Source organism: Aulostomus chinensis, chromosome 3, assembly GCF_037954235.1.
Source record: "Aulostomus chinensis isolate RoL2024-O1b breed Wild chromosome 3, RoL_Achi_v1.0, whole genome shotgun sequence".
Taxonomy (NCBI): domain Eukaryota; kingdom Metazoa; phylum Chordata; class Actinopteri; order Syngnathiformes; family Aulostomidae; genus Aulostomus; species Aulostomus chinensis.
Genome location: NC_141322.1, coordinates 23,122,439 through 23,145,222, shown reverse-complemented (window position 1 = coordinate 23,145,222; position 22,784 = coordinate 23,122,439). Strand labels below are relative to the sequence as shown.

The 22,784-nt window shown below is 43.0% G+C and overlaps 3 protein-coding genes across 5 annotated transcripts in view; 2 read left to right on the top strand and 1 right to left on the bottom strand.

The window, feature by feature from the left end:
- Positions 1-658, top strand: part of myg1 (myg1 exonuclease) — a 21,845-nt gene extending 21,187 nt beyond the window's left edge. The window contains exon 7 of the mRNA XM_086199779.1: positions 207-658. Within this exon, the coding sequence (XP_086055905.1) occupies positions 207-396 (190 nt within the window). The 3' untranslated portion in view covers positions 397-658. The remainder of the gene's footprint in view (positions 1-206) is intronic.
- Positions 659-3,896: 3,238 nt separating this feature from the next.
- LOC147268306 (leucine-rich repeat-containing protein 3-like) lies at positions 3,897-9,264 on the top strand. 2 transcript variants are annotated; one of them, XM_086199774.1, is made up of 3 exons: positions 3,897-4,070; positions 4,330-4,403; positions 5,474-9,264. In XM_086199774.1, exon 3 carries the CDS (start codon positions 5,536-5,538, stop codon positions 6,376-6,378), a length of 843 nt encoding a protein of 280 aa, XP_086055900.1. In that variant the 5' UTR covers positions 3,897-4,070; positions 4,330-4,403; positions 5,474-5,535; the 3' UTR covers positions 6,379-9,264. The 2 variants fall into 2 exon arrangements, with proteins under 2 accessions (XP_086055900.1, XP_086055899.1); XM_086199773.1 differs by lacking the exon at positions 4,330-4,403.
- Positions 8,151-22,784, bottom strand: part of col2a1b (collagen, type II, alpha 1b) — a 51,186-nt gene continuing 36,552 nt past the window's right edge. For both annotated transcript variants that reach the window (XM_086199771.1, XM_086199772.1), the window contains 15 exons: positions 22,628-22,681; positions 22,475-22,528; positions 20,650-20,811; positions 19,053-19,160; positions 16,109-16,216; positions 15,833-15,886; positions 15,607-15,714; positions 14,683-14,736; positions 14,324-14,431; positions 14,154-14,207; positions 13,950-14,057; positions 13,323-13,611; positions 12,230-12,417; positions 11,036-11,278; positions 8,151-10,895 (listed from right to left, as the gene is read on the bottom strand). In XM_086199771.1, the coding sequence (XP_086055897.1) occupies positions 10,749-10,895; positions 11,036-11,278; positions 12,230-12,417; positions 13,323-13,611; positions 13,950-14,057; positions 14,154-14,207; positions 14,324-14,431; positions 14,683-14,736; positions 15,607-15,714; positions 15,833-15,886; positions 16,109-16,216; positions 19,053-19,160; positions 20,650-20,811; positions 22,475-22,528; positions 22,628-22,681 (1,839 nt within the window). In that variant the 3' untranslated portion in view covers positions 8,151-10,748. The remainder of the gene's footprint in view (positions 10,896-11,035; positions 11,279-12,229; positions 12,418-13,322; positions 13,612-13,949; positions 14,058-14,153; positions 14,208-14,323; positions 14,432-14,682; positions 14,737-15,606; positions 15,715-15,832; positions 15,887-16,108; positions 16,217-19,052; positions 19,161-20,649; positions 20,812-22,474; positions 22,529-22,627; positions 22,682-22,784) is intronic.

Here is a 22,784-nt window from a genome sequence, read left to right as displayed (position 1 = left end):
TGAAATAAATGAAATGTCATCCTTAGATTCCCACGGTCCATTATTCAACCAGCCAAAATATGTTTTGTAATTGGGTTTTTCTGGTGGTGCAGCCATGTGACATGACCACAGTGCATTCTGTATAATAATGTGTCAACAGAAAGTGAACAGCTGACCTCATAGCGGCCACGTGTAAGCCAACTTGTCCTTCTGTCTTCCTGTGGCAGGCTGTCCCTGCTAGAGGAGTGGCGCGGTGTTCGTGATGAAGCTCTGTCAGCGCTCAGTGGGATCGAGGGCTGTGTCTTTGTCCACAGCAGTGGCTTTATTGGCGGGAACAAGACCCAGGAAGGAGCCCTGGAGATGGCTCGGAGGACCCTGCAGGCTGCCGCCCGGTCAGATGCAAACGGAAGCAGCTGACCAGTCAGATAGGATGGCCAACAGCACAGTTTGTTATCGGGGTCAGGATTAAAATGTTAGCTAGTTTCAGCCAGAGCTAATGTTGTTTTGGCCTGCCTCGCCAGCAGGGGGATGGTACAGAAATGGTAGCCAAGTAACCTTGGGCCACTTCCCTAAATACTTTCACTCCAAAACACAGGCTCCCTTTGAAATGTTGTCAGTCTTCATCTGTGCTTGTACGTATGAACTTGCAACTGTTTTGATATCTGTTTCCAATAAAAGACTGTTTGGATTATCTTCTGGTCTTTTGTGAGGTTATTACAAAAAAATGAGGTCATTATTTTTCTCATTTTTGATCACACCTCCTGGTTTTCCCGGTCAGCTGAGGTGCACGTGATTCTTTTGGTCCACTGACTGCAGCAGCTTCAAAGCCGGTTGAGCACCAGCTTTATACAGACACCTGGAGCGCTATTCATCCTTTCATTTCTAGTGTGCTTACATGCTCAGGCCATTTCCGCTGCCTCCAAGATCAAAGCGTCTCTAATGAGCCTTGATTAATATTGAGAAATTAAATTTTCAAACACCACAAAGAGGCGCTCCTTATGACAGCCGATGTTGTGATGAGGTTACCATCGGTGGGACCAGGCGTGGAGTCATTCTCTCTGTAATAAAGTCCGGGGATGTGCCTTGAATTTTCTCGTTAATACTCCAGGTTGCATCCCTTCTATCAGTACCGATTACTCTTCCCTTGTTACATTTGCCACACAGCTGCCCTTCTGCTGCTCCTGCTATACATTTCCTTCCAAGTCCCGAAGAAAAAGCATCAGCAGAGAGAAAACAAGGGATTTGTTGCTACTTCAAGCTATAATTGTTGCGCTGCGTCTTCTCTTTTGTTATTTGTCATTGCCTTGTCTGGTGGTGCAGACGGTTAAGTCTGATTTCTCTCTGGCATTCTTCACTGAAATCTACAGCTTTGGGGTTTTTGTGTTCACCGCTCTGTATTTTCTCGTACACATTTTAGTGTTATTACCCTCCTCTAGTGTGCTGGACTTATGCCAAGGCCTCAATCCAATCTATACATTTTAGTGACAGCCTTTAGCAGCTGTGTGCTGCGCGTTGTAACTCCTGACGGCCGGCGCATTGTTATTTTAGAGGAAACAGGGATGACATTTTCCTTTGCTCGTCTCGCTGACAGGAGCAGCCGACAGCAAACGTTTATCCACTCCCACAGTGTAATTGCGGACATTTTTGAGAGAAACATCAGATTGAAATGAAGAAAAAGTGACTCGTAGTCTAATATATATTGATTTGAGTTTCAAGCCACCAATTTACCCTTCCATGCACAATCTCAGACTTATTCATGATCAAGTGCACTTGTCTGATTGCCGCTCACAGGAAATCACAGGGTGCTGCGACCGTCTTAAAATTCTCCAAAGAACATTTCTCTGTATTCTTCTTTTTTCACCTCACAGGGTCAGATAGAATAAATCAGATTAAGTCCAAACGACTTACAAAGCAACATTTTGTAACACTCTGTTTTGTCAGCAGACTGTGCAGTGGTTTCTAACAACACAGCACCTACGAAACCTTTGTGTTGCTCGGTTTTCGTAAGCATTTCTGTCCAGCCAGACCTGGCAAGTCCCAGCTGTTCACACTGTGGAAAAATGGCTAGTGAGAGCCTCAGCACAATGCCCGCCCCCAGCGTGGCCTGTTGTTAGTGCATTTAATCCCATGAGAAAGACGGGCGAGTACCAAGAGATGCTCCACTGCTGCTTCTTCTTTTTTTTTTTTATCCGTCTCTTCCTTTGTGGCTCTGCTGGGCATGTGGTTTGTGGTATTATGTCTCTCTCACCACGTAGATAATAGTCACAGCCATGCATGTGTTCTGTTTCTACAACTTGGCTTCCTTTGTGTTTATAAATGTGTGTTTTGGTTCATTCAGTTTTCCCCTCAGAGAGTTCCAGACAAACTGCTTTGCTTAACTGAAGTCAGGTCTTCCAGTAGAGTTCACATTGTCCACATTGTCATCAGCCAACAGCTCCAGGCGTGACCATCCTGGCAACCGGCGTCCTCTTGACAAGCAGACACACCAACCATCCGTCTGTCTGTATTGTATTCCACCATCATGCTACTCAGACTCTTTTCAGGCACCAGGAAAATGTGTAATATATTATTCTGATTATTTTTTTTGTCTGTCTGATTCTGTAGTTTCTCATTATGAACCCTTTGTTGCTTGTTTTGTGTCTGAAAAACCACAGGTTGTCAACTGCCTCATCTCCGTCATCCACAAAGGACAAAACATTCACAATTGTAATGGGGGAAGGAAAAAAAACAACAACCTCTGAAACATACTTGCAGCATTATACATTTGTCAGGAGGATGATGGGAGAAGGACAGAGAAGGCAACCATGACAGGCCCTGTCTTTCCTCTCTCCGGAGGCGTCTTCTGGTGCTCGGCAGATATTTGTGCTGCTTAAGGTGTCAGACAGAGAGAGAGAGGAGGCCACTTGTGCTAGGACTAACGCTCCATGAATAACATTTACTCTTATACAATTTATACCTGCCGAGAGTTGTCACAGCGCATGTTTTGTGTGTATATACTCTTGTTATTTATATGGAAATGAGTTTTGCCATATGTGCTTCCTCCCTTAGGATTTTAAATGATTTGCTAGAAGCACCCGCGGATGCAAAAGCACCTTCGACCTGACATCCTGAGTACCTCCCATAGAGACACCTTTTCTTTTAGCTGTTATGTCAAGATCACAAGGTCGTTTCTGCGTTATCTCGTGATAACGGATTCATTTATTTTGTTATGAGAGGTCCTTTTGAGGGACAAAATATATCTCATTCATATCATATGTGCCGATGCTGGTCATGTGTTGATACATCGGTATTGATCCAAGCAGCTGGGTTGGTTTGTTTATGTATTTCAGCACTCCTCAAACTGTACTTCAGTCCATGTCTAACAGGTAGAAGTTGCCTTGTGTCCCCGTGCTAGAGGTCATTTTCCGGTCAATCCTTGTCAAGAACCGGTTGCTGTTCAGTGATGAATCCTCTTCAACAGTCATCACAGTGTTTGTTAGGGCTGCACACACTGGATATTTCAAGACCGATTATTCAGAGATACTGCAATCATTAACCGGTGATCTCCAGCTGTAGATACTGCCACTGATACCTATAGTGAAAAATCATTTTCTTAATCTTTCTATTGCAAGGTGACTTTTCAGAATTCAGGAATAAGAGCAGTGCGTTTTTCTTCACTTGTTTACTTTGCTGGGATCCAATCAAAGTTTGCTGGGAGAGATAAGTGAATTACACTTGCAGGTAATTTAGTTAATATCACATGAGGAGATAAGCAATGTCTTCTCAGAAACACGAGATGAATGTCATGTGTGTGTGTGGGGGGGGGGGCGATGGTGGTCACCATTTTAGAGCGACAGAGAGAGAGAGAGAGAGAGAGAAAGAGAGAGAGAGAGTATTTAACTCCTCTGCTCCGAGCGTAACACAAGAGATGAAGCCGCCTGCAAGCGACACACCAAGGAGACCCTGATGCTGCTGCCCTTGTAGTTTTCTTAAAACTGAAGATGACATCCGCTCTGTTGTTGGACAAAAACAAAAGAAAAACTGCAAACGGAGTCCGAAATATATAATTTTTCTCCCTCAAGATCAGAAACTTCCCAAGAAACCATTGACAGGTAAGTTATTTTTCCAGAAAAATATGAACATTTCAAATCACCGATATAATATTCGATTGATGTTGCGTTTGAGGTGATTATTCGTTGATAACAATCCGTCAATCATCTTCAATTGGTGTTGATTGTTTTAACGACAATAAAAAGTTTATTTTATTGGTTTGAATTAAATGTTTTACTTTAAAGCGGCTTGATTCTGCAGAGGTAAAGGTCTGCATGAAGTAGGACTCAGAATAGCCGGGGTGTTGTTTTGCTTTCACAGATAATGAGGGAGCGTTGCGAAGACGTGATCATTGTAGATCACAACCATCAGCTGGAGCTGCGGAGCCTCTGGGAGTCCGTCTCACCCTCAGTCTCTCTCACTCCCTTTGTGTTTCATGCTGCACATAATTATTTGTGTTAATTGGGGATTTTCATGCATCTAAATTCAGTATGTTAATAGCAGAAGGCTGATGAGGGGTGAACACAATCCTCACCTCTGTTCATAGGACCTCAAGGGCCACTTGATGGACGTCACGGGGCTACCAGTCTCCCACTTGTGGGCCTGAATCTTTGTTGTTGTTTTTTTATGTCTATGTTGAAAAATTAACTTGTGAAAACAGAGAGAATGTGTCAACTTTAAGTGTTTTCTAATCAAAGTCAAGCAATGTGGTTAAACCTGAACATCAGGTTGAGTCTCACTTGCCTGAAAGCAGCTGATTTGGATCAACATCATATTTACAGAACCCCAGAGATAAAATGTCAGCTCTAAGAAAGCTTTTGGCCCCCGAACTGCAGGGGTGGCGGGCAGATGCTCGCCCCCGATGGCTGCCACCTTGTTTTTCCAGCTCTGTCACTTATCGACATTGTGGGGACACAAGCAGGATTGATGTTCTGGCTGTTAATAGTGTAGCAGGCGATACTTGAGCTATCGATCGCCTCCTTCTTTACTATGCACTGAGCCTTGGAAAATGATGAAGTGGCTGTGGCATCATGGGGAAACAAAAAGAGGGATAATTGAGATGAAGACATATTGATGAGTGCAATGTGATGCTTTTCTTCCGGGTCTGAATGTGAGATGCAGGGGGAAGCGCTGTGGGATATCATCATGTCTGCAAATGTATCTCTTTTTTAATGTACAAGCACAAGTGATCACAAACTACCACTGCTCAGTAAAAAACAAAACAATAACACTTGTTCTAAAAGTCCATCTTAAAGTGTAAAGGATTATCTAGCCGTATCATCCGATTTGTGTGTGAGTTGAATTACCGGGGATGACGGGTTTGTCAGATAAACCCTCTTAAACCCACTCCATTGTCTACCTCATCAACCACTGACCTCTTGCTGCTCCCATACATCATAATGCCAGTGTGTATTTTGATAGCCTGTGTAAGTGAGGGAGTTTGACCCATGTTCTCTGTCTTCAGGTTCTCCTGGTGTGACGTGTCTAATTGGGACCTGGCGTGTGTTGGGATGCTATGGTGAGGCCATGTGCTCCGGCCGGTGTGAGGAGAGATGTACCAGCGCAAGAAGACCAGGAGCGGATCTTCAAACATGGCTGTATGTCTCGCTCTTTTTCTCATCTCTTTGGGGCCAAGTGTCCCCGCAGTGTCCAGACAGTTGCCAGTGTGCCCGGGACACGGCCACTGTGCATTGCACTGACGCCGGGTTGCTTGAGATTCCAGAGGGTATCCCACCAGAAACTATCTCCCTTCACCTGGAGCGCAATTTTATCCGGAACATCCCAGAGAGTGCCTTCAGCACCCTGGTCCACCTGCGAGACCTGTACCTGTCCCACAACCGCATTGACTCTCTGTCTTCGGGGGCCCTGCGGCATCTGGGCCCTGAACTGCGCCTCCTGGATCTCTCACACAACCAGCTGAAACAGGCCAGCCGGGAGGAGTTTGGTGCGACTCGAGCAAAGACACGCCTCTACCACAACCCCTGGCACTGTGACTGCACCCTGCAAGAGCTGATGGAGACTCTGAACCTGGAGCCCGAGACAGTGAACGGAATCATCTGTGAGAGCTCTGTGCGTGGGATGGGTGAGGGGAGCCGCTGGGAGGACCTGGGGTCACAGGGTGAACATGTGGGTCAACCCTTGGTGAAACTCTTGGACTCTGGGGTGAATTTCTGTAGCCTGCAGAGGAAAACCACTGATGTCGCCATGCTGGTGACGATGTTCGTGTGGTTCTTCATGGTCATAGTGTATGTAGTTTACTATGTTAGGCAAAATCAAGCTGAGGCTCGCAGGCATTTGGAGTACCTGAAGAGTTTACCGAGCCCACGCAAGACACCCACTGAGACAGACACTCTCAGTACTGGCTTCTGAACTACAGCTAATTAAAATGGAATAATCAAATGCAATTTTCACTGAGAGCAAATGTGAAAAATGCAGCGAGGATTCCCTTCACTGACTGAGGATGACATAAGAAATGAAGCTCTTAATAGCTGTGTTTCATGGTTGCAATATATTTCTTCCTACTGAGCCCCTAATATTTATCTTTCTTGTTCTATTTTAATGAAAAATTGGCATATTTTATTGACCCGTCTGCACTGTGGAAAGAAAGTAAAGCAGAAGATCAAAGGATGAAATATGAAGAATAAAACTTCTCTCCGCTTTGTAACCTTCTATCTTCCTTCTGTAACCCTCCCCCTGCACGTTTTTATTTTCAACTCCCATCATGCCCCTCGCTGTTTTCTTTTATCTTTCATTAAGCTCTAATTAGGAGTCTTTGACCAACTGACCCTTGACAAACACTTGAAAGGCACCAATCAGGCGGAGTGTGTTCAGGAGGTCAGGGAAGAGTGTACAGAACTTGTGTGTGTCCTCATATAACTGCTTACGTTCGTGTGTGCGCTCATTCATTTTTGTACACCCATCTTTACTCAGATGACCCCAATTTTGTACAGATGCTATTTAAGTCCCTCCCGACACTCGCCCATGAAGCCAGTGGTTTCGCTGCCAGCTGCTGATCTAATTTTACTCTCAGGAAGCCATTAGAGCTGGAGGTGAATTATTTTGTCTCCACGCTGCAGCAACAATCGGCTCTAAAATATTTAAACATACAGCTGTAACGATGCAGAGTCAACAAATGTGATGATTTTTGACTCTTACTGTATGAGGAGCTGCATCAGTTTAGCTTCAGTTTATCTTTCAGATCCTGTTTTTTCAGTCCTCCCTACTGACACAAAATCTGTCCACCATTCTCCATGTAGATTACATTTTAAATTGATTTTTTTAAGCTACTGTGGAAATCAAGAGATACTGAATGGAATAATTTTCTGTGTTTGTTCATGTAATTCCTGGAGATCCCCTGAATATCCAGCTCAGTGTTTTACATGAATGGAACAAAGGTGGATTAAGAGCCAGCTGTTTTAATTTCCTTCATATCCACAGTTACGTGCAGAGCGTGATTATCTGAAGGTTTATTTTGTGGTTTATTTTTTCCACTGTTAATACTAGAAACTGTAAAAGTTCTCAGTTTGAATATGTTTCATATGCGTCTAGGACACATCAGGAGTCCTGCAAGACAAATTCAGTCAGAGGGCTTCTAAGGTCATTTACGGTAAATGTTTGTTGGGGCTGGGTATCGAATTTACTACTTTAAAACAGCTCTGAGTGGAAAAAATGTCAACATTCTTAAACATAAAAAGAAATAACTGAAACAGACAACTTACTTTACATTTCAATATGTTAATTGCTTTGTGTTTTCACATCATGAGAGTTTGGAGTGCGTAAAAATGCCAAGCTGAAAACTGAAACCAAAGATTTGTAATGGAATGTGCAATACCATTTTCATTTCGTTAAAGTTTGAATTGTATCTGAAAAAAAAATTCAGATACCACTTTTGAACATTTTTGGAAGTATACCCAGCCCTAATGTTTACAACAGCAAGGTTCATGTGTTGCGCCCTGTCGTTTTAGTCGTTTCAAGTCTTATAAATGTAGATGTGTAGATAATGTATTTTCAAAAGCCAACAAAAAAATTAGGAACTCACAAGGACTTTCGTTTTTTTTCTATTTGTCTTTTTTATTTTACTAAGAAATCCAAGTGTGGAGCCTACTAAGTGTTCATGGATGATTAAACAACACTGTACCCCATTTTACCCCCCCCACATAAAGAAGAAGTGAAAGTCGACTTGCAGTGTTTTGTGCTAGAAAGACAACTGCTGGCTTCAAATGGGTTCTGTGATGAGACGTATGAGATACAGTATGAGACGTAAACACGAGAGTTCCATGTGAAGGCAGCATCGGCCTGCCACGCTGAAGACCACTGACCGAAGTAGAACGAGAACAAGTTGATGAAATGAAACCTGGTCCTGTTTGGAGCCCGGGGGTTGAAAGGTTGAATTCGTTGGATATTGTGCTGTTGTGACTTTCAAAAGTGTCTAGATGAACAAGTTGGTGTAATGTAGCATGCTCATAATGTTTCTAAAATATTCTCATACATCATCGATAGTCCCAGAAATCATTCTCCATCATTACTGGCTGGTTGAGGTACAATGATGCTGGCGAACCGAACCGAAACGTAAGGACCAGGCATGTTCTGTGTGTGTAGATCTCTCTGTTGGAATTTTTTATTCGTGATGTATTTTTGTCCGGTTGATTAGTTTTCTCTCCAGTTTGTCTGCCATTGATTATTCAAACGAGGATAAACTCACAAGATCTGTCCTTTACATTAAAAAACAAATGATTTCAGGGGACAACAAATATTATAAACAATAAAAGAAACATTGCTCTACTTTGTTCACAGAAATGCTTCTACCTTTTATTACTATTGTAGGTTGAAAAAAGGCAAGAAAATGAGGATGAATAGAAGCAACAGAAGTACAGGAAGACATCAAGTCACAGAATGAGCTGGTCATGGTGGCAGTGTTTCCTATTTCTACTCTACCATGCGTTCAAACTAACGGAAATGATTCAAACACTATTTTACATTTACAATAAAAAGGCACATGATATGAATTTTCTCCACCTCCTTCTTCAACTTTTTTTTCTATCGTCATCATCATCATCATCGAGCCAAACCGAAATTGCCCTGCATTTATCCATCTCTCCCCCGCTTTTCTTTAAATGTGTTTCTTTCTCCCGCAACACAAAATGGAATCAGGGCATAGAAACTTTTTATGAAAGGAATTTCTTTGGGGAAGAATCAAATGGTGGCCCCAGGACTCCAGCATGGGGGAGACCTAAATAACAGAGCAGAGTACAAATAAAAAGCAAATGAAGCCTGTTACTTGGTTTTGTCTTTTATTTCCAATTTACATTAATTAAAACGTAACAAAAACAAGTCATGATCATAATATTAAAATAATAATGCTATTATCAATAATAATACTATTATTAATAATAAAAAATATACACAACCTCACACAAATGAACCCTCTGCACTGGCTGTAGATCTGGAGCAACGACGGAATCAAGCACACCTTACATTGGATCAACTATGTGTGTGTGTGTGAGGGTGAGTGTGTGTGTGTGAGTGTGAGTGTGAGTGTGTGTGTGTGTGTGTGTGTGTGTGTGTGTGAGTGTGTAATGCCAAGGCAGAGGGCACGCCCTGTGTGAGGGGGCAGATGGGAGGAAGCAGAAAGGGATGGGGAGGTCAAAGGTCACAGCAAAAGAAGGGGAGGGGCAGCAGAGACTGGGCTTTCATGACCAAGCTTCTCACCATACTGGTCATACTTATATTGGTCTAAAATACAGGATTTATAAACAAAGATTCGGGGGGGGGGGGCCTTATTTTGATTTATGATTTTTTTTGTGTGAGGTAGCTTTAAGATATCAAAACAAATATTTTAAGCGAAGTATTTGTTCTGAAATAAGCATGCCTTGATTGTAAGAATGAATCAGAGGCATGTTTGTTATGGTGTTGAAGCAGGAGGGTGGGGCAAGGCACAGACATTTATCACCCTGAAATTAAGAAATCCCAAGGTGGAATACACTCAGAGAAACTGTATATATATATATGTATACACACACATATACACAAGTCTGAGTAATCTAGTTGTTATAAAATACTTTAACAACAATAGCACCATTGAGTTTATTAGAAGACACAGTAACTTTTGATACACACTCTGGTGGTAGAAATAGGAACACCTGCACTTTCTACTTTGCTAGATTTTTGGTTTCAAGAGATATGTAGTGGATATGGTGCAGGAGTGAAGGGGTGGAAAAGAGGAGGAAATAAGAGAGGAAACTGGACTGAAAAAAATATGTGTGAGTGGGCTTTTTATTATTAGCAACAGACTCCTACCACACCTGGGACCCAAACCTAAACAATAAATAAATAGCACCAACCATTACTCCCTCTAGTTCCCTGGCATGTTCCTGTACTCTACTTCCTCCTTCTTGTCATTGGGGTGGGGCTGGTCGACGGGGTGGGGGTGTAAGGGTGGGTTGGGGGGTGGGCGTGGGGGGGGGGGGGGCAACAGGGCGAGTTGACTGACGGTGATGCTGGATGAATCACAGATGACAGTTGCTGGTGCCATTCAGTGCAGAAATCCTACGAGTTCAATTTGGAAAAAAGCACTTTTTACTTAGAAAAAAGGTCCCGCTTAAAAAAAAGTGTCTTGATTTTTCTTTTTCTCTCTTTCTCTCCTCTTTCGTCTGAAGTGTGCTCCTCTTTCATTTTTATTTTACTTTTTTTTTTTCAAATTTCCTTGTATTCTCGCTCTCTCTCTTTGGATCCCTCGTTCTTTACAAGAAGCATACTGCCCCGACGTCGACTCCGAACTCCTGGTCTGCTCCACCAATATCCATAGGGGCAATGTCCACGATGGGCAGACGAGAAGTCTTCTGCGATCTGTATTCGATCACTGTCTTGCCCCACTGTCCCGTGTGTTTCTGTGTGGAGGAGAAAAAAAGAGCGCCCGTTGTATGACCTGTGACTCCGGAACATGGCTGTCTGAGTGAACGCCAGGGAACATATGAGACCAAAAATACCCCCCCCCCCGTGCATTTCGTCATACAACCCCAGCTCTTACCGTGCAGCCATCCTCCATCACGCTGTATGTGAAGCGGCTGTTGCCCTCAGCTCTGATCTCGACGTCGTTGGAGCCCTGCAGCAGCACGGCCTTCTTCAGGTTGCCCGTTGAGGCGTCCATGTAAGCCACGCTGTTCTTACAGTGGTAGGTGAGGTTTTGAGACGCCTCGGTGGACAGCAGTCTCAGGAAGGTCATCTGAATGGCGGCGGTGTTGGGTGCCAGCATGTCATCGCCGTAGTTGAACTGCAGGAGACGGAAAGAAAAGATGATGTGAGAAGAGAACTTTACCAAATTTAACGATTAATTGTTTTTGTTTAAATAAAGATTCTTCAAGAAGGAGAGGGGATTTTTTGAAGAGTCCTGTAAGTAAATTTGTGATGATTTCACTTCTATTTCCTCCTCTTTTCCACCCCTTCCCTCCTGCGTCATATCCACTACATATTTCTTGAAACCAAGAATCTAGCAAAGTAGAAAGTGCAGGTGTTCCTATTTCTATAACCAGAGTAACAGGCTTCATTTGCAAACAATTACAAATCCTGAGGGTTGTTAGACATTTTCACATCCTTCAAATACGAGCGCGATAACCAGGAGTGTTACACTTGACACACTGTCCCTGTGCAGGGATACACTGATAACTGCAGGAAGATGAGGTTCTCATGTGAGGAGCACAGGGAATTTGAAGAGATAATTGATATCAAATCTCTATGGAGTGTTGGGGTGTTTGTCTTTGTTTGTCTGCTCTGATTCAAATCAGTTGAGTTTGATTTGTCACTGAGAAAAATCTAAAAGAACCTAAATGCCTCACTCTGGCGAGGGCGAGAGACAGGAAATACAGGAAGACGGTCTTGTGTCCTGATCTAGGGCAAATGTCTCCTTCTTTTCTGCACATATCCTCTATTTTTTTCATCAAAGCAGGCCCATACTGTTTTTGTGCTGCATTCAAAAAAGCAAAGCACACTTGTTACAGGAGGCATGGAGCTCAAACTTGTGGTGTTAAGATGGTTGTTGGGTTTGTTCGAGGTCAGATCATATTCATAACATAATCCAACCGGAGATCTTTTGTAACTGGAGTGAGACCACCTCAACAAGGTCTGACATAATTGCACATAAGTGGGATTGCTGGTTTCTGATCTGCTAAAACAAAACTGGAAAGACTATATTAGCTCGTGTGGCAATAAAGAAAAAGAAACTTACATGGAATCCTCCATTCATTGTCTCTCCGAACCAGATATGTTTGCGTTCCTTGCTCTTGCTGGACCACCAGTTCTTGCGAGGGATGCTGGTGGGTTTGGGGTAGACGCAGGACTCTCCTGTCTCCATGTTACAGAAGACCTTGATGGCATCAATGGTGCAGCCCTGGTTGGGATCAATCCAGTACTCTCCTACAGGCAAAAAGGAAAAATATCAGCTTTGAGGACAAGATTTTTATCCATCCATCCATCATCCATCCATTTTCTTCCACTTATTCCTGTTAAGGGTCGGGGGGGGTGGGGCTGGAGCCTATCCCAGCGGCTTTTGGGCGAGAGGCGGAGTTCACTCATATAGACTGACAACCATTCCCACTCACAGTCACACCTGTCAATTTAGAGTATCAATCAGCCTCGTCCCCTCTTGATGTCTTTGGATTGTGGGAGGAAGCTGGAGTACCAGAGAGAACCCACACAGGCACAGGGAGAACATGGAGACTCTGCACAGAAAGATCCGGTGCCCGAGCCGGGAGTCGAACCCGGAACCTTCTTGCTGTGAGGCGACAGTGCTAACCACTGCACCACCGTGCTGCCCAACAGTTTTATATTACACATCATATTCAGCCAATAAAGGTGACCTTTCCAGTCTATTGATCACTAAAAGCACTTCATACACTGTTGGTGTAAATTGCTTTTTGAGGAGCTAACCTGCTAACATGTACACACACTGATGGTGAAGGAGTTCAGTGATGCTCAAGGACGCTTTAAACCTGGAGGAGCCAGGGATCAAACTAAGACCCTTGCAGTTATTACATGACCTGCTCTCCCTCCTGAACCACAGCCACCCCTCTAATAAAAACCCCTCATGGTGAGGTCCGCAGGCAGCCACACACACTGATGGCAAAGGAGTTCAGTGTCACTGAAGGACACTTGACCTTCTAAGGAGCTAGGGATGGAACAAGGACACTTCTGATTACTAGATGACCTTCTCTACCTCCTGAACCACATTGTGACATCCCAAAAACACACAAGTACACGCAGACACTTCTAGACAACACAAACTCTAAGAAGCCTTCTCTCTACCTCATCCCTTCACTCACCGCTCTTCCAGTCAGGATGGCAGAGCTTCAGGTCTCGACAGGTGCGAGCAGGGTTCTTCCTGGATCCTTCGGGGCTGCGGATGTTCTCGATTTGGTTGTTGAGGGACTTGAGTGTGGCGTCTACCTCAGCGTCGTGCTGGCGGAGGTTTCCGGATGCCTGGTCGGCTCTCATGTACCTGAGAGGATCGGGGGACTTCTCAGTTTGACCCAGACCAGCGAAGGCAGACATGTCAATGCCAGGACCAGGTGGACCAGGAGGACCGGGGGGTCCAGGGGTTCCAGGAGGACCCTTTTAGAGGAAGAAGAATATGTATTACATTCACCATTTAGAGTTTTTTTTCTTCTAGTTACTCTGTTTTCTAGTCAGGCTATGCTGTCATCAGTTACATCTGTTCTCTTGTCTCATTTGAGGAATCTGAGACTTAATCAAACAATTTCATTTAACTGTGAGCGAAGGAGGAACCCAACACATTTTAATGAGCATTCAAATTATGGGATCTCTCCCTCTTCTGAACAGTTTTATTACATGTTCAGAAGAGGGAGATGAAGTTCAACTGCCGTCAAAATGTGTGTCTGTGGACTTTTTCCATGAGCATCTCAGGAATAATGGTTCTTGTGCATACTCACAGCGGGACCGGTCTCTCCACTGCGACCTCGAGGTCCAGGGGGTCCAATGGGTCCTGGCAGACCATTTGCACCATCCTTTCCAGCAGGACCAACAGGTCCAGGTGGTCCCTATATGCACAGATGATGGAATATTAAGAACTAGAGCATTTTATTTCATTCGTGATAATTTGACTATTTCAGCTCACTGGTGATGTTTGTACTCACTCGTTGTCCAGCAGGTCCAGCAGGTCCAGTAGCTCCCTGGTCTCCAGCTTGACCCTAGAACAGATCAATACAGGTTTACACACATTAACAGGAGTACACTGCAGCCAGAAGTAAGGAGTAGTTTAATTCTTTAGAATGAAGATGGATTTACATTCATGTTGGATTCTTACCGGAGGTCCAGGAAGACCCTGCAGACCAGTGAATCCTCTGTGTCCCTTCTGTCCTCTCTCACCAGCCTCTCCAGCCTCACCCTTGTCACCGCGGGGTCCTTGAGGTCCCTGAAAAGAAGTGGACAATATCCTGATTAGATGCAAATACTTCCAATAACTTTACATTAGTAATGTACCTCAGGAGTTTACCAAACATGTCTTTCTTTTCCTTCATGATTCTGATGAGAGTGTGTGTGTGTGTGTGTGTGTTTGTGTGTGTGTGTGTGTGTGTGTGTGTGTGTGTGTGTGTGTGTGTGTGTGTGTGTGTGTGTGTGTGTGTGTGTGTGTGTGTGTGTGGCCATGTTCATACAGATACATACAGGCATTCCTCTGGCTCCAGCAGGACCTGGAGGCCCAGCAGGTCCCTGTGCACCCTGAAGAAGACAAACAAAAGACGGTTTACTTCAGAGTATAAACAGTACTTGAAAGTGGTTGGGGGAGTCATTTAAGCTGACAGAAACAATTTACTTTGACAATATCTTTTATATTTTGTTACATATATTGGGCAAATTATTAATTTAAGAATAGATTGTTACCACAATCCTCTACTGGTATCTTCTTTTTAGAGGGGGATCAACCGGATTATATTTTCAGAAAATCAAATAATCATAAAGCAAATTTTAGCCTGAGGAATTCTTCCACATGGCTGTTACTGATGAAATGTGTAAGATTGTGTTTGTTCAGGCATTTTATTTAGGCTTTTATCTTTATTTTTATCATCCAATTTTGCCATGCTGCCTCTATCCAGGTAATTTTTACTACCGATGATAAAAGATTCTAAAAGCAAATAAAAAATACCTTCTGGAGTTAAGTGTCTCGCAATTTTACATTGAGGTGAATTTCGGAGTCAGACAATGCATTAAAAACCATGACGAAGCTTCCGTGTACACGACAAAAGTAGCCACAGTCACTTATCTTCCTCTCTTTACTTGGGGATGAAACACTTGAGATGTCGTCCTCTGTACTTGAGAACGAGCAGACAATATGCTAATTTCTACCTGACGACGAATCTACCTTTCTAAAATCTCTGTGGCTCAAACACCTTTTCCTTCAGGATATTTATTTTGTTACTTTACTTGCGGATATTTTGATGTTGAAAAAGGTTATTATTCCTGAGCACAGTCTGATATTTTTCACCATATTGCCTTGTCCTACTTGTTAGTACCAAACAAACTTTATTATTAAGCTGCAGGTTTTCTACAAATCCTGTTTAGACAGTATCACATGAAGGAGTTGCTACTCACAGCCTCTCCTCGGTCTCCTTGTTTGCCGGTGGGACCAACTGGGCCAGGGGCACCAGGAGCGCCTGGAGCACCAGGAGCACCGGCGGGACCGGTGCTACCACGATCACCCTGCAGCACAGAGAGATCACAACTTACGAGAGGAAAGGACAGTGGAACTGAAATAAACAAGAACTGTCCAACAGTAAACAATAAACACAGGTTTAAGTTCAAACCAGTCACTTCTCACCTTGATTCCAGTAGCGCCATCTCTTCCAGGAGGCCCATCAGATCCAGGGTTGCCCTGTCAGATGATGAACGAGAATTAACATCTTCCACTTTTTCCAAACTAGCTCTCCTACAGAACACTGATTAATGTTTTAATAACAAAGCGTAACCCAAGGACCCGGAGAAGAACATTCTGCTATTCCAGCTGTGGCATATGAATAGTTAATTCAACAGATATTAAACACTAATTAAAAAGTGACAGATGTGTAGACATGCTGTGTGTTAGCCATTCTCTGACCTCTCTACCGGGCTCCCCTGAAGGTCCAGTGAGTCCAGGTGGTCCAACAGGTCCAGGGGGTCCGCGGTCTCCAGGACCACCCGGGGCTCCTTGCTTTCCAGGCTCACCCTGAAAGAGAGGTGGGGAGAGGATTCATGTGCCGATTAAATGGATTAATTGATGTGACTAACTCCTGTAATTATTGGTTCATTCTGTCATCATAGATCACTTTACCCCGTTGCTACTGTATCAGGCTGATCAAACCCACTGAAGCATACAGCATGTATAAGAAAACTTCGGGTGGAGATGACAACATTGTCTGATTATCATTCTTTCAACAGAATTTATTTGTGGAATTTGGAAAAATGAAGAGTGAATCACAGATCCGGCTGATTAGATCTGAGTTGGCAGCGTCGTCTGTTCCTGCAGCTATGGACATTAAGAACATAAAATAAAAGAAAATCTTCTGTAAAATTCCTGATAGTTTACCTTTAACTATTTTTTTAATTTGTGTTTTTACACTTGAACATTATTTATTATTTGAAGGAAGACAGGCAAGTAAAGATTTGAATGTTGAAAGAGGGAGCAGCAGCTGGAACATTCTCAGTTGAGTTGCTGCCTCTCCTCTCAGTTCAGAGATCCGGACCCCCAACATCAGAACCAACTGAGTAAAAACACTCATTAATTTTCATGGTAATAACACAACTGTGGCAGACATTACAGCCTTGGTGAGTCTATGGAAACACAGTTATTGACATGACCGTTGCATGGCTGCCTGGATTTTGATGTAATTTATAATGGCTTACATACATTGGCTTACATTTTTTTGTTTATCTGATTTTAAATGTACCAGCATGTTCTGTGCTTGAACATAAATCACTTCCTAGCAGTTGCCCAAGGACTAGAGAAGCGGGCTTGGTGCCAGTATGTTGCCACATTCATCCTACTGCCTTTTTTCACCTCCCTTAACATGAAAACTGAAGGAGCCATTCAATAAGAGTCATTAAAAACACACAGACACACAAACACACACACACACACACACACACACACACACACACACACACACACACACACACACACACACCCCCCTGGAATATAAAAATCAAACAAACTTGTATGACTTTAGATAAAAGATCTGCACTCCAGAATGGAGATTTTTAGAGACACACAGCAATAAAATCTCCATACAGGGGCTATTCTGGTGTGTGGATCTTTTATTCAAAGTTTTGAAGTACCCATTAAATGGGACCTTGCTCTGGTGTGTGTGTGTGTGTGTGTGTTCTTGTACTTGCTAAAAATTGAAGACTAGAATATGTAATTAACCAACAGAGTGAGGACATTTTAGCCAGTCCTCACATGTTCAAAGGGGTGTTTGAAGGTCAAGACTTGGTTTAAGGGTCAAGGTTAGAATCAGGTTCAGGTTAGGTTAAGGGTGAGGGCCTAGGGAATGCATTATATCAATGAAAAGACTCACAAAGTTATAAGTACAAGGATGTGTGTGTGTGTGTGTGTGTGTGTGTGTGTGTGTGTGTGTGTGCGTGTGTGTGTGAGTGTGTGTTTGTGTGCATGTGTATGTCACCTAAAGCTGGGTCCTAGCCCTCCTGTCCCACCAGGAATTAATTAAGTGTCTAAAATTGAAACAAAACCCAAGTTTTCTAAGTCTAATAGGAGAGGTAATGGTTCACATCACTTCGGAGGGTTATTTTTTTTCCATCGATGACATTTGTGTCAAAACATTTCATCCTTATTACTGTGCAGCCAGTCTACATCTTAAAAACTGCAAATTTCAGTCTGAAAACAACTGTGGAATTGAATTAAACCACTCAGATACTGTAGGTCCCGGATCAATCGACAAACGTGACTGATTGCCACCTTTGTGGTCCCCCAAAGATCAATAACAGCTATTAAAACAGGCTCTAGGTGTAAAATGTAGCATGTTTTTTTTACCCCTTGGCCTTTAGCAACATAATTTTGTTAGTTTGCAGAATAGTTGCCATGTTGTTGTTAGTTAGACACTCAGAGGTGGAAACCACTCACAGCTCCGTCAATCAAGCGCTATTTTGGTCAAGAACATTTGGGGTCATGATGATGACCCAATTAAATACAACCAAACTGGAACACCAATTCATTATTAGAATGTGTGACCTGGGAACAGTCAGACATTTACAAATTATTATTCAGTACATTATGAATTTGGATGGGAAAAAAAAAAAAATCTTTTGACAAAAAACAAATAAAAAAGCAACTTTAATCCAAAAATACCTGAATCGGTTTAAACCGATGCTGCATTCAAGGAGACAGAGTGAGAGCAAAACTCCAGACTAAACTTCTGTTCTTAGAAACACTTCTCTACTTGTAACACTCGTGGGTGAGTCCGACATCTCGGCTGCTTTCTTGGCATCTCTTTCATGCATACTGATTAATAATCGATGGAATGGACAAGCTCTACTGAGACGTTGTAAGTAGGGGACACGGCGCAGTTCACAGATCAAATAGTGTGAGCTGGAGTCAGGGGAACCTTCCTGTCACATGTCACACTGAACATCAAATGAATCAGCAGAGCCGGAGAAAAATACTGGCTCAGGTTCTGATGATGTGATCCAATTAGGATGTGAAAGAATCTGTTTCAGGGATGTCTACTCCCTCTGGTACTGAATGAGAAAACACTTTGCTGTTAAGGCAGAGTCATGAATATTTATGTATGTTATTAGACACATCTCAAGTTGGACTGTACGGTGTCCTGTCATGCTTTAATCATCCCCACCTTTACCTAACGTCCTTCCAGCTAGCAACTGTACAAGTGCAGATATAATTCAGCTACTTAAATAAACAGCTATTTTGAATTTTGACTAACTACGACCTAAACTTAGACTACACAAATAAATCAACTGAATGAATTGATGATAAAAGATAGGTATCGCATCTTGGGGGGAAGGGGACAGGCGTACATTAAGATACTTACAGAGGGTCCAGGAAGACCAGGGAAACCTCTCTCACCACGCTGTCCAGGTAGACCCACAATTCCACGCTGGCCAGCCAAACCCTGAGGGCCTGAGGGGCCTGGGGGGCCCTGAAAGCGGAAAACAGAAGAGGAAGTCACATATAATGAATGCTGAATAAATATTTTTAAGAGTTCATTCTACAATAACAATGTAACAGGTGTTAACAGGTGCTCCATGTTTTCTTGTAATACCACTTTGTTCCTTTAGAGGCAATATTGAGTCAGTCCCGGCTGCTCATGCTCTGGAGGAATCTCAGAGTTGTCTCAATCTTTGACTCACAAACCAAAGCTTATGACTGTAGTTAAATGTTGGAATGGAAATCCTTGGAAATCCTGGTAAAAACCTTGTTTTGCCCTCCTGCTCATGCTAAGGATGATAAATATGTCCTCCAGCGCATGCACAGTTGATGTTCCTGTTCAGGGACGAGACAACAAATTGCCTGGTACATGACGTTCGCATGGGCTCTGTTGATGGAATTCATGTCACACAGACCCTCACTGACGGAGAAGGTAGGCATGACTCTAACTTCAGCGGGACATTGAGCCCCGGGGAACCACGGCTAGCACTGAAGCAGATTCTATTTTATTCGCGCAGGCCCGAAAATACTTTCACACATAAACTTGCACTGTAAACAGAATGGTCTGCCATTTTGAAAGTCAGACAGAGCTTTCAGTTTAATCAATTTTAACCTTATTAATACAAGCTGTGGGCTAAACTGACTCAGTCAGTTCTAATGCATTTGCTAATGACTGTACAGCCAGTTTCACAGGAATGAATGGGCCCCCATAATACTCAATCCTCCTGATGCATCCATCCCATACACATTCACATTCAGCCATGTTTATGGCTTGTGTCAGCAAGTGTTGTGATTTCTTCCTTCATCTGGACTCCTCTCTTTCTGTCATTCTGTTTCTCTCTGATTTATATCGTCTGTCATTTGCTCCACAAGCTCCAGCGTCACCGATCACAGCTGATCTCGCCATCTTCTCTGTGGTTTGCTCCTTTAGCTTGTGCAAACAATTAACGTCTGCCTGACATCTGTGACACACAAGTGAACTGACAATGTGATGTTGATACACGGTTCAAGATTTCATTTAAGAGGGAGGAGAGTCAACACAGCAGCCATCCTCATGTTTGAGTACGCAGTCCTTGATGACATGTTATCATCTTGGCAGGGGTTGTCATCTGTTCATGATGGCGTGTGTCTAGCGCTGCGTCTCGCTAAGGTGGGGTCCTCTCATCAGTCTGGCACTGGGCTGCCCATCATATGTCTGGCTCTGCTATTACAGGCAGTGATGAGCACTGACAGCTCCGCGTTAATGGAGACTGTGTTCTGTCGCCAGCTGTCCATTACTGATGAAGTAGGCTCTTTGGGGTTGACAGAGCTACGTAAATGTCAACAGAAAACCAACCATAATTTTCACCTCGTCATACTCAACACCTGTGTTCACTTCATAGGCTTAGAAAAAATGTGAGAAAAGCGGGAGAGGATGACGGACAGAGTGACCAGAGGGTCAGGAAGTTATAGATTACATAAAAACCCAATGATAAACTCACAGGGGGTCCATCCTCTCCAGCATCTCCCTTCTCTCCAGAGGCACCAGCAGCACCGCGGAGACCAGCATCACCCTGTCTGCCTGGGGGTCCACCATCTCCCCTCACACCCTTGGGTCCATCTTTACCAGGAGGGCCAGCAGGACCAGCGGGTCCAGGATTACCCTATAGGACATAAGAGAAAGATGGCATAGCACACTCTTAATTAAATCAATCACAATAAAACAAAGTCTGTTTAACATTTATAGAGAAGGACCATCTCAAATTTCAGTCTCTAAAATAACAACTGAATTAAATCAGCAACTCTGTCATACATATTTAATAAAAGCTAATCTTTTAGCATTAGTGAGGGAAGGATTTATTACTTGTTTATTGTATTGAATAGCATTAGTCTGCAGCAATCTGATAGTACCTTTTAAAATAAAAACAAAAACCACAAAATCTATTGTATTCATGTCTGCGAAAAAAAGTACGCTTTATTGGTGTAAAAAAAAAAAAGCCTCCAGGGCAGCAGACATTTTGAAGTAACTTCTGGTATAACAATGGTGTAGTAACCAACACTAATTATGGCCTTGTTCTATTTAGGTGAGCTGTGGTCCTGCTGCAGTGCACACTGGCTCACTGGAGTGGCTGTGACCCACTAAATGGAATGAGGCCATAAAGAATTTTATTAACTACACCTGTGTTTACCCTGTGAAAGGGGCCTATTAAAAAGACCACTGAGGTGATAATAAGTCAGGTGACATTTATCTGTTCAGCTGCACCTGCTGCTTACTTAGACAACACAAATCAGGCCTCTTTTCCCAGCACACACAGGGAGCAAAGAATGAATCGAACTATACAAGTATCTGTACTGTATAAATAGGGATTTGAAGAGTCAGTACTTGGTGTCAAATGTAATATTATCTATCCATCTTTTATACCGCTAATCTGTTAAGGGTTGCGGGGGGATATCACCTTGGATGGGTTGCCGGTCTGACGCAGGGCCATTAGGAGCAATTTGGGGTACAGTATCTTGTTCAAGGATACTTCAACATGGTCACTGGGGGAAGTGAGGCTCGAACCAGTGACCCTTCTTTTGCTAGACGGCCACTCTACCTCCAAAACATGCCGTAGCGTTATGTCGTATAATTACCTCAGCCAAGGAGGTAACGTGATAACCACTGTCTGCTTGTTAGCAGGATATCTCAAAAAGCAATAGAGGGATTCTGATTAACTTTACTGGAAGGAGTGGTAGCTCCTGGACGCTGGTGGCCTTTCTACACCACTGGTAGGAAATAGTGATTCATGGGTATGTCATAGACAAACTTTGATCAAATTCCTGAAACTGTTAAAACAAAAAGTAGAACATTTTGGCTTCCAGAAATCATCTTGATTGAATTCTAAATATGTGACATATTTTCAATATAATGGTCAATATCTCTGTAAAATGTGAGCATATATTGATGAAATTTATTGAGACAATGTATTTTAAATCAGAGCGATAAGTATTAATCTCCTGGAGAGAGTATGGATCGTGTTCTGCATCGGTGATCTGGAAAGCAGATATGAAGAAAATTTATCGTGTTCAGTATCAACGTAACCTCCTTGGTGGATATAAGTGGCTCTGAACGCTTTCTAGTTAGTTCATACTTTCTCATGTTACCTAAATTAATTCAGCAGCTTCCTTATAACAAGAAGTAGAAGTAAATCAGTACATGACATCACAAAAGTTTATGCATTAGCCTGAATCCGAATTTTTCCAATTTATGAAAAGCAACTGAATAATGAAGTGAAACAAAAGTGGCTACATGTGCACACGAACAAGATATTGGGGGACTGAACTTACGTTGGGACCGGGGGGTCCGACGCGTCCAGCAGCACCAGGGAAACCAGTGGCACCCTGAAAGACAGTGAGGTGCAATAAAGTGTCAGAATGATGGTTTCTTCATTTTATATGGTAGAAAGCACTGGAGGAAAAAAAAGAGAGATGGTAACTCACAGGGGGTCCCTGAGCACCACGAGCACCTTTGGGTCCAGAAACACCAGTAGGACCCTGGAACAGAAATAAAACATTTAACCAAGAGAAATAGCAATTATCTTACATGATGTTTTTTTCTGATGACAAATACTAACTTTAAGTCTGAATCTGTCTTTTG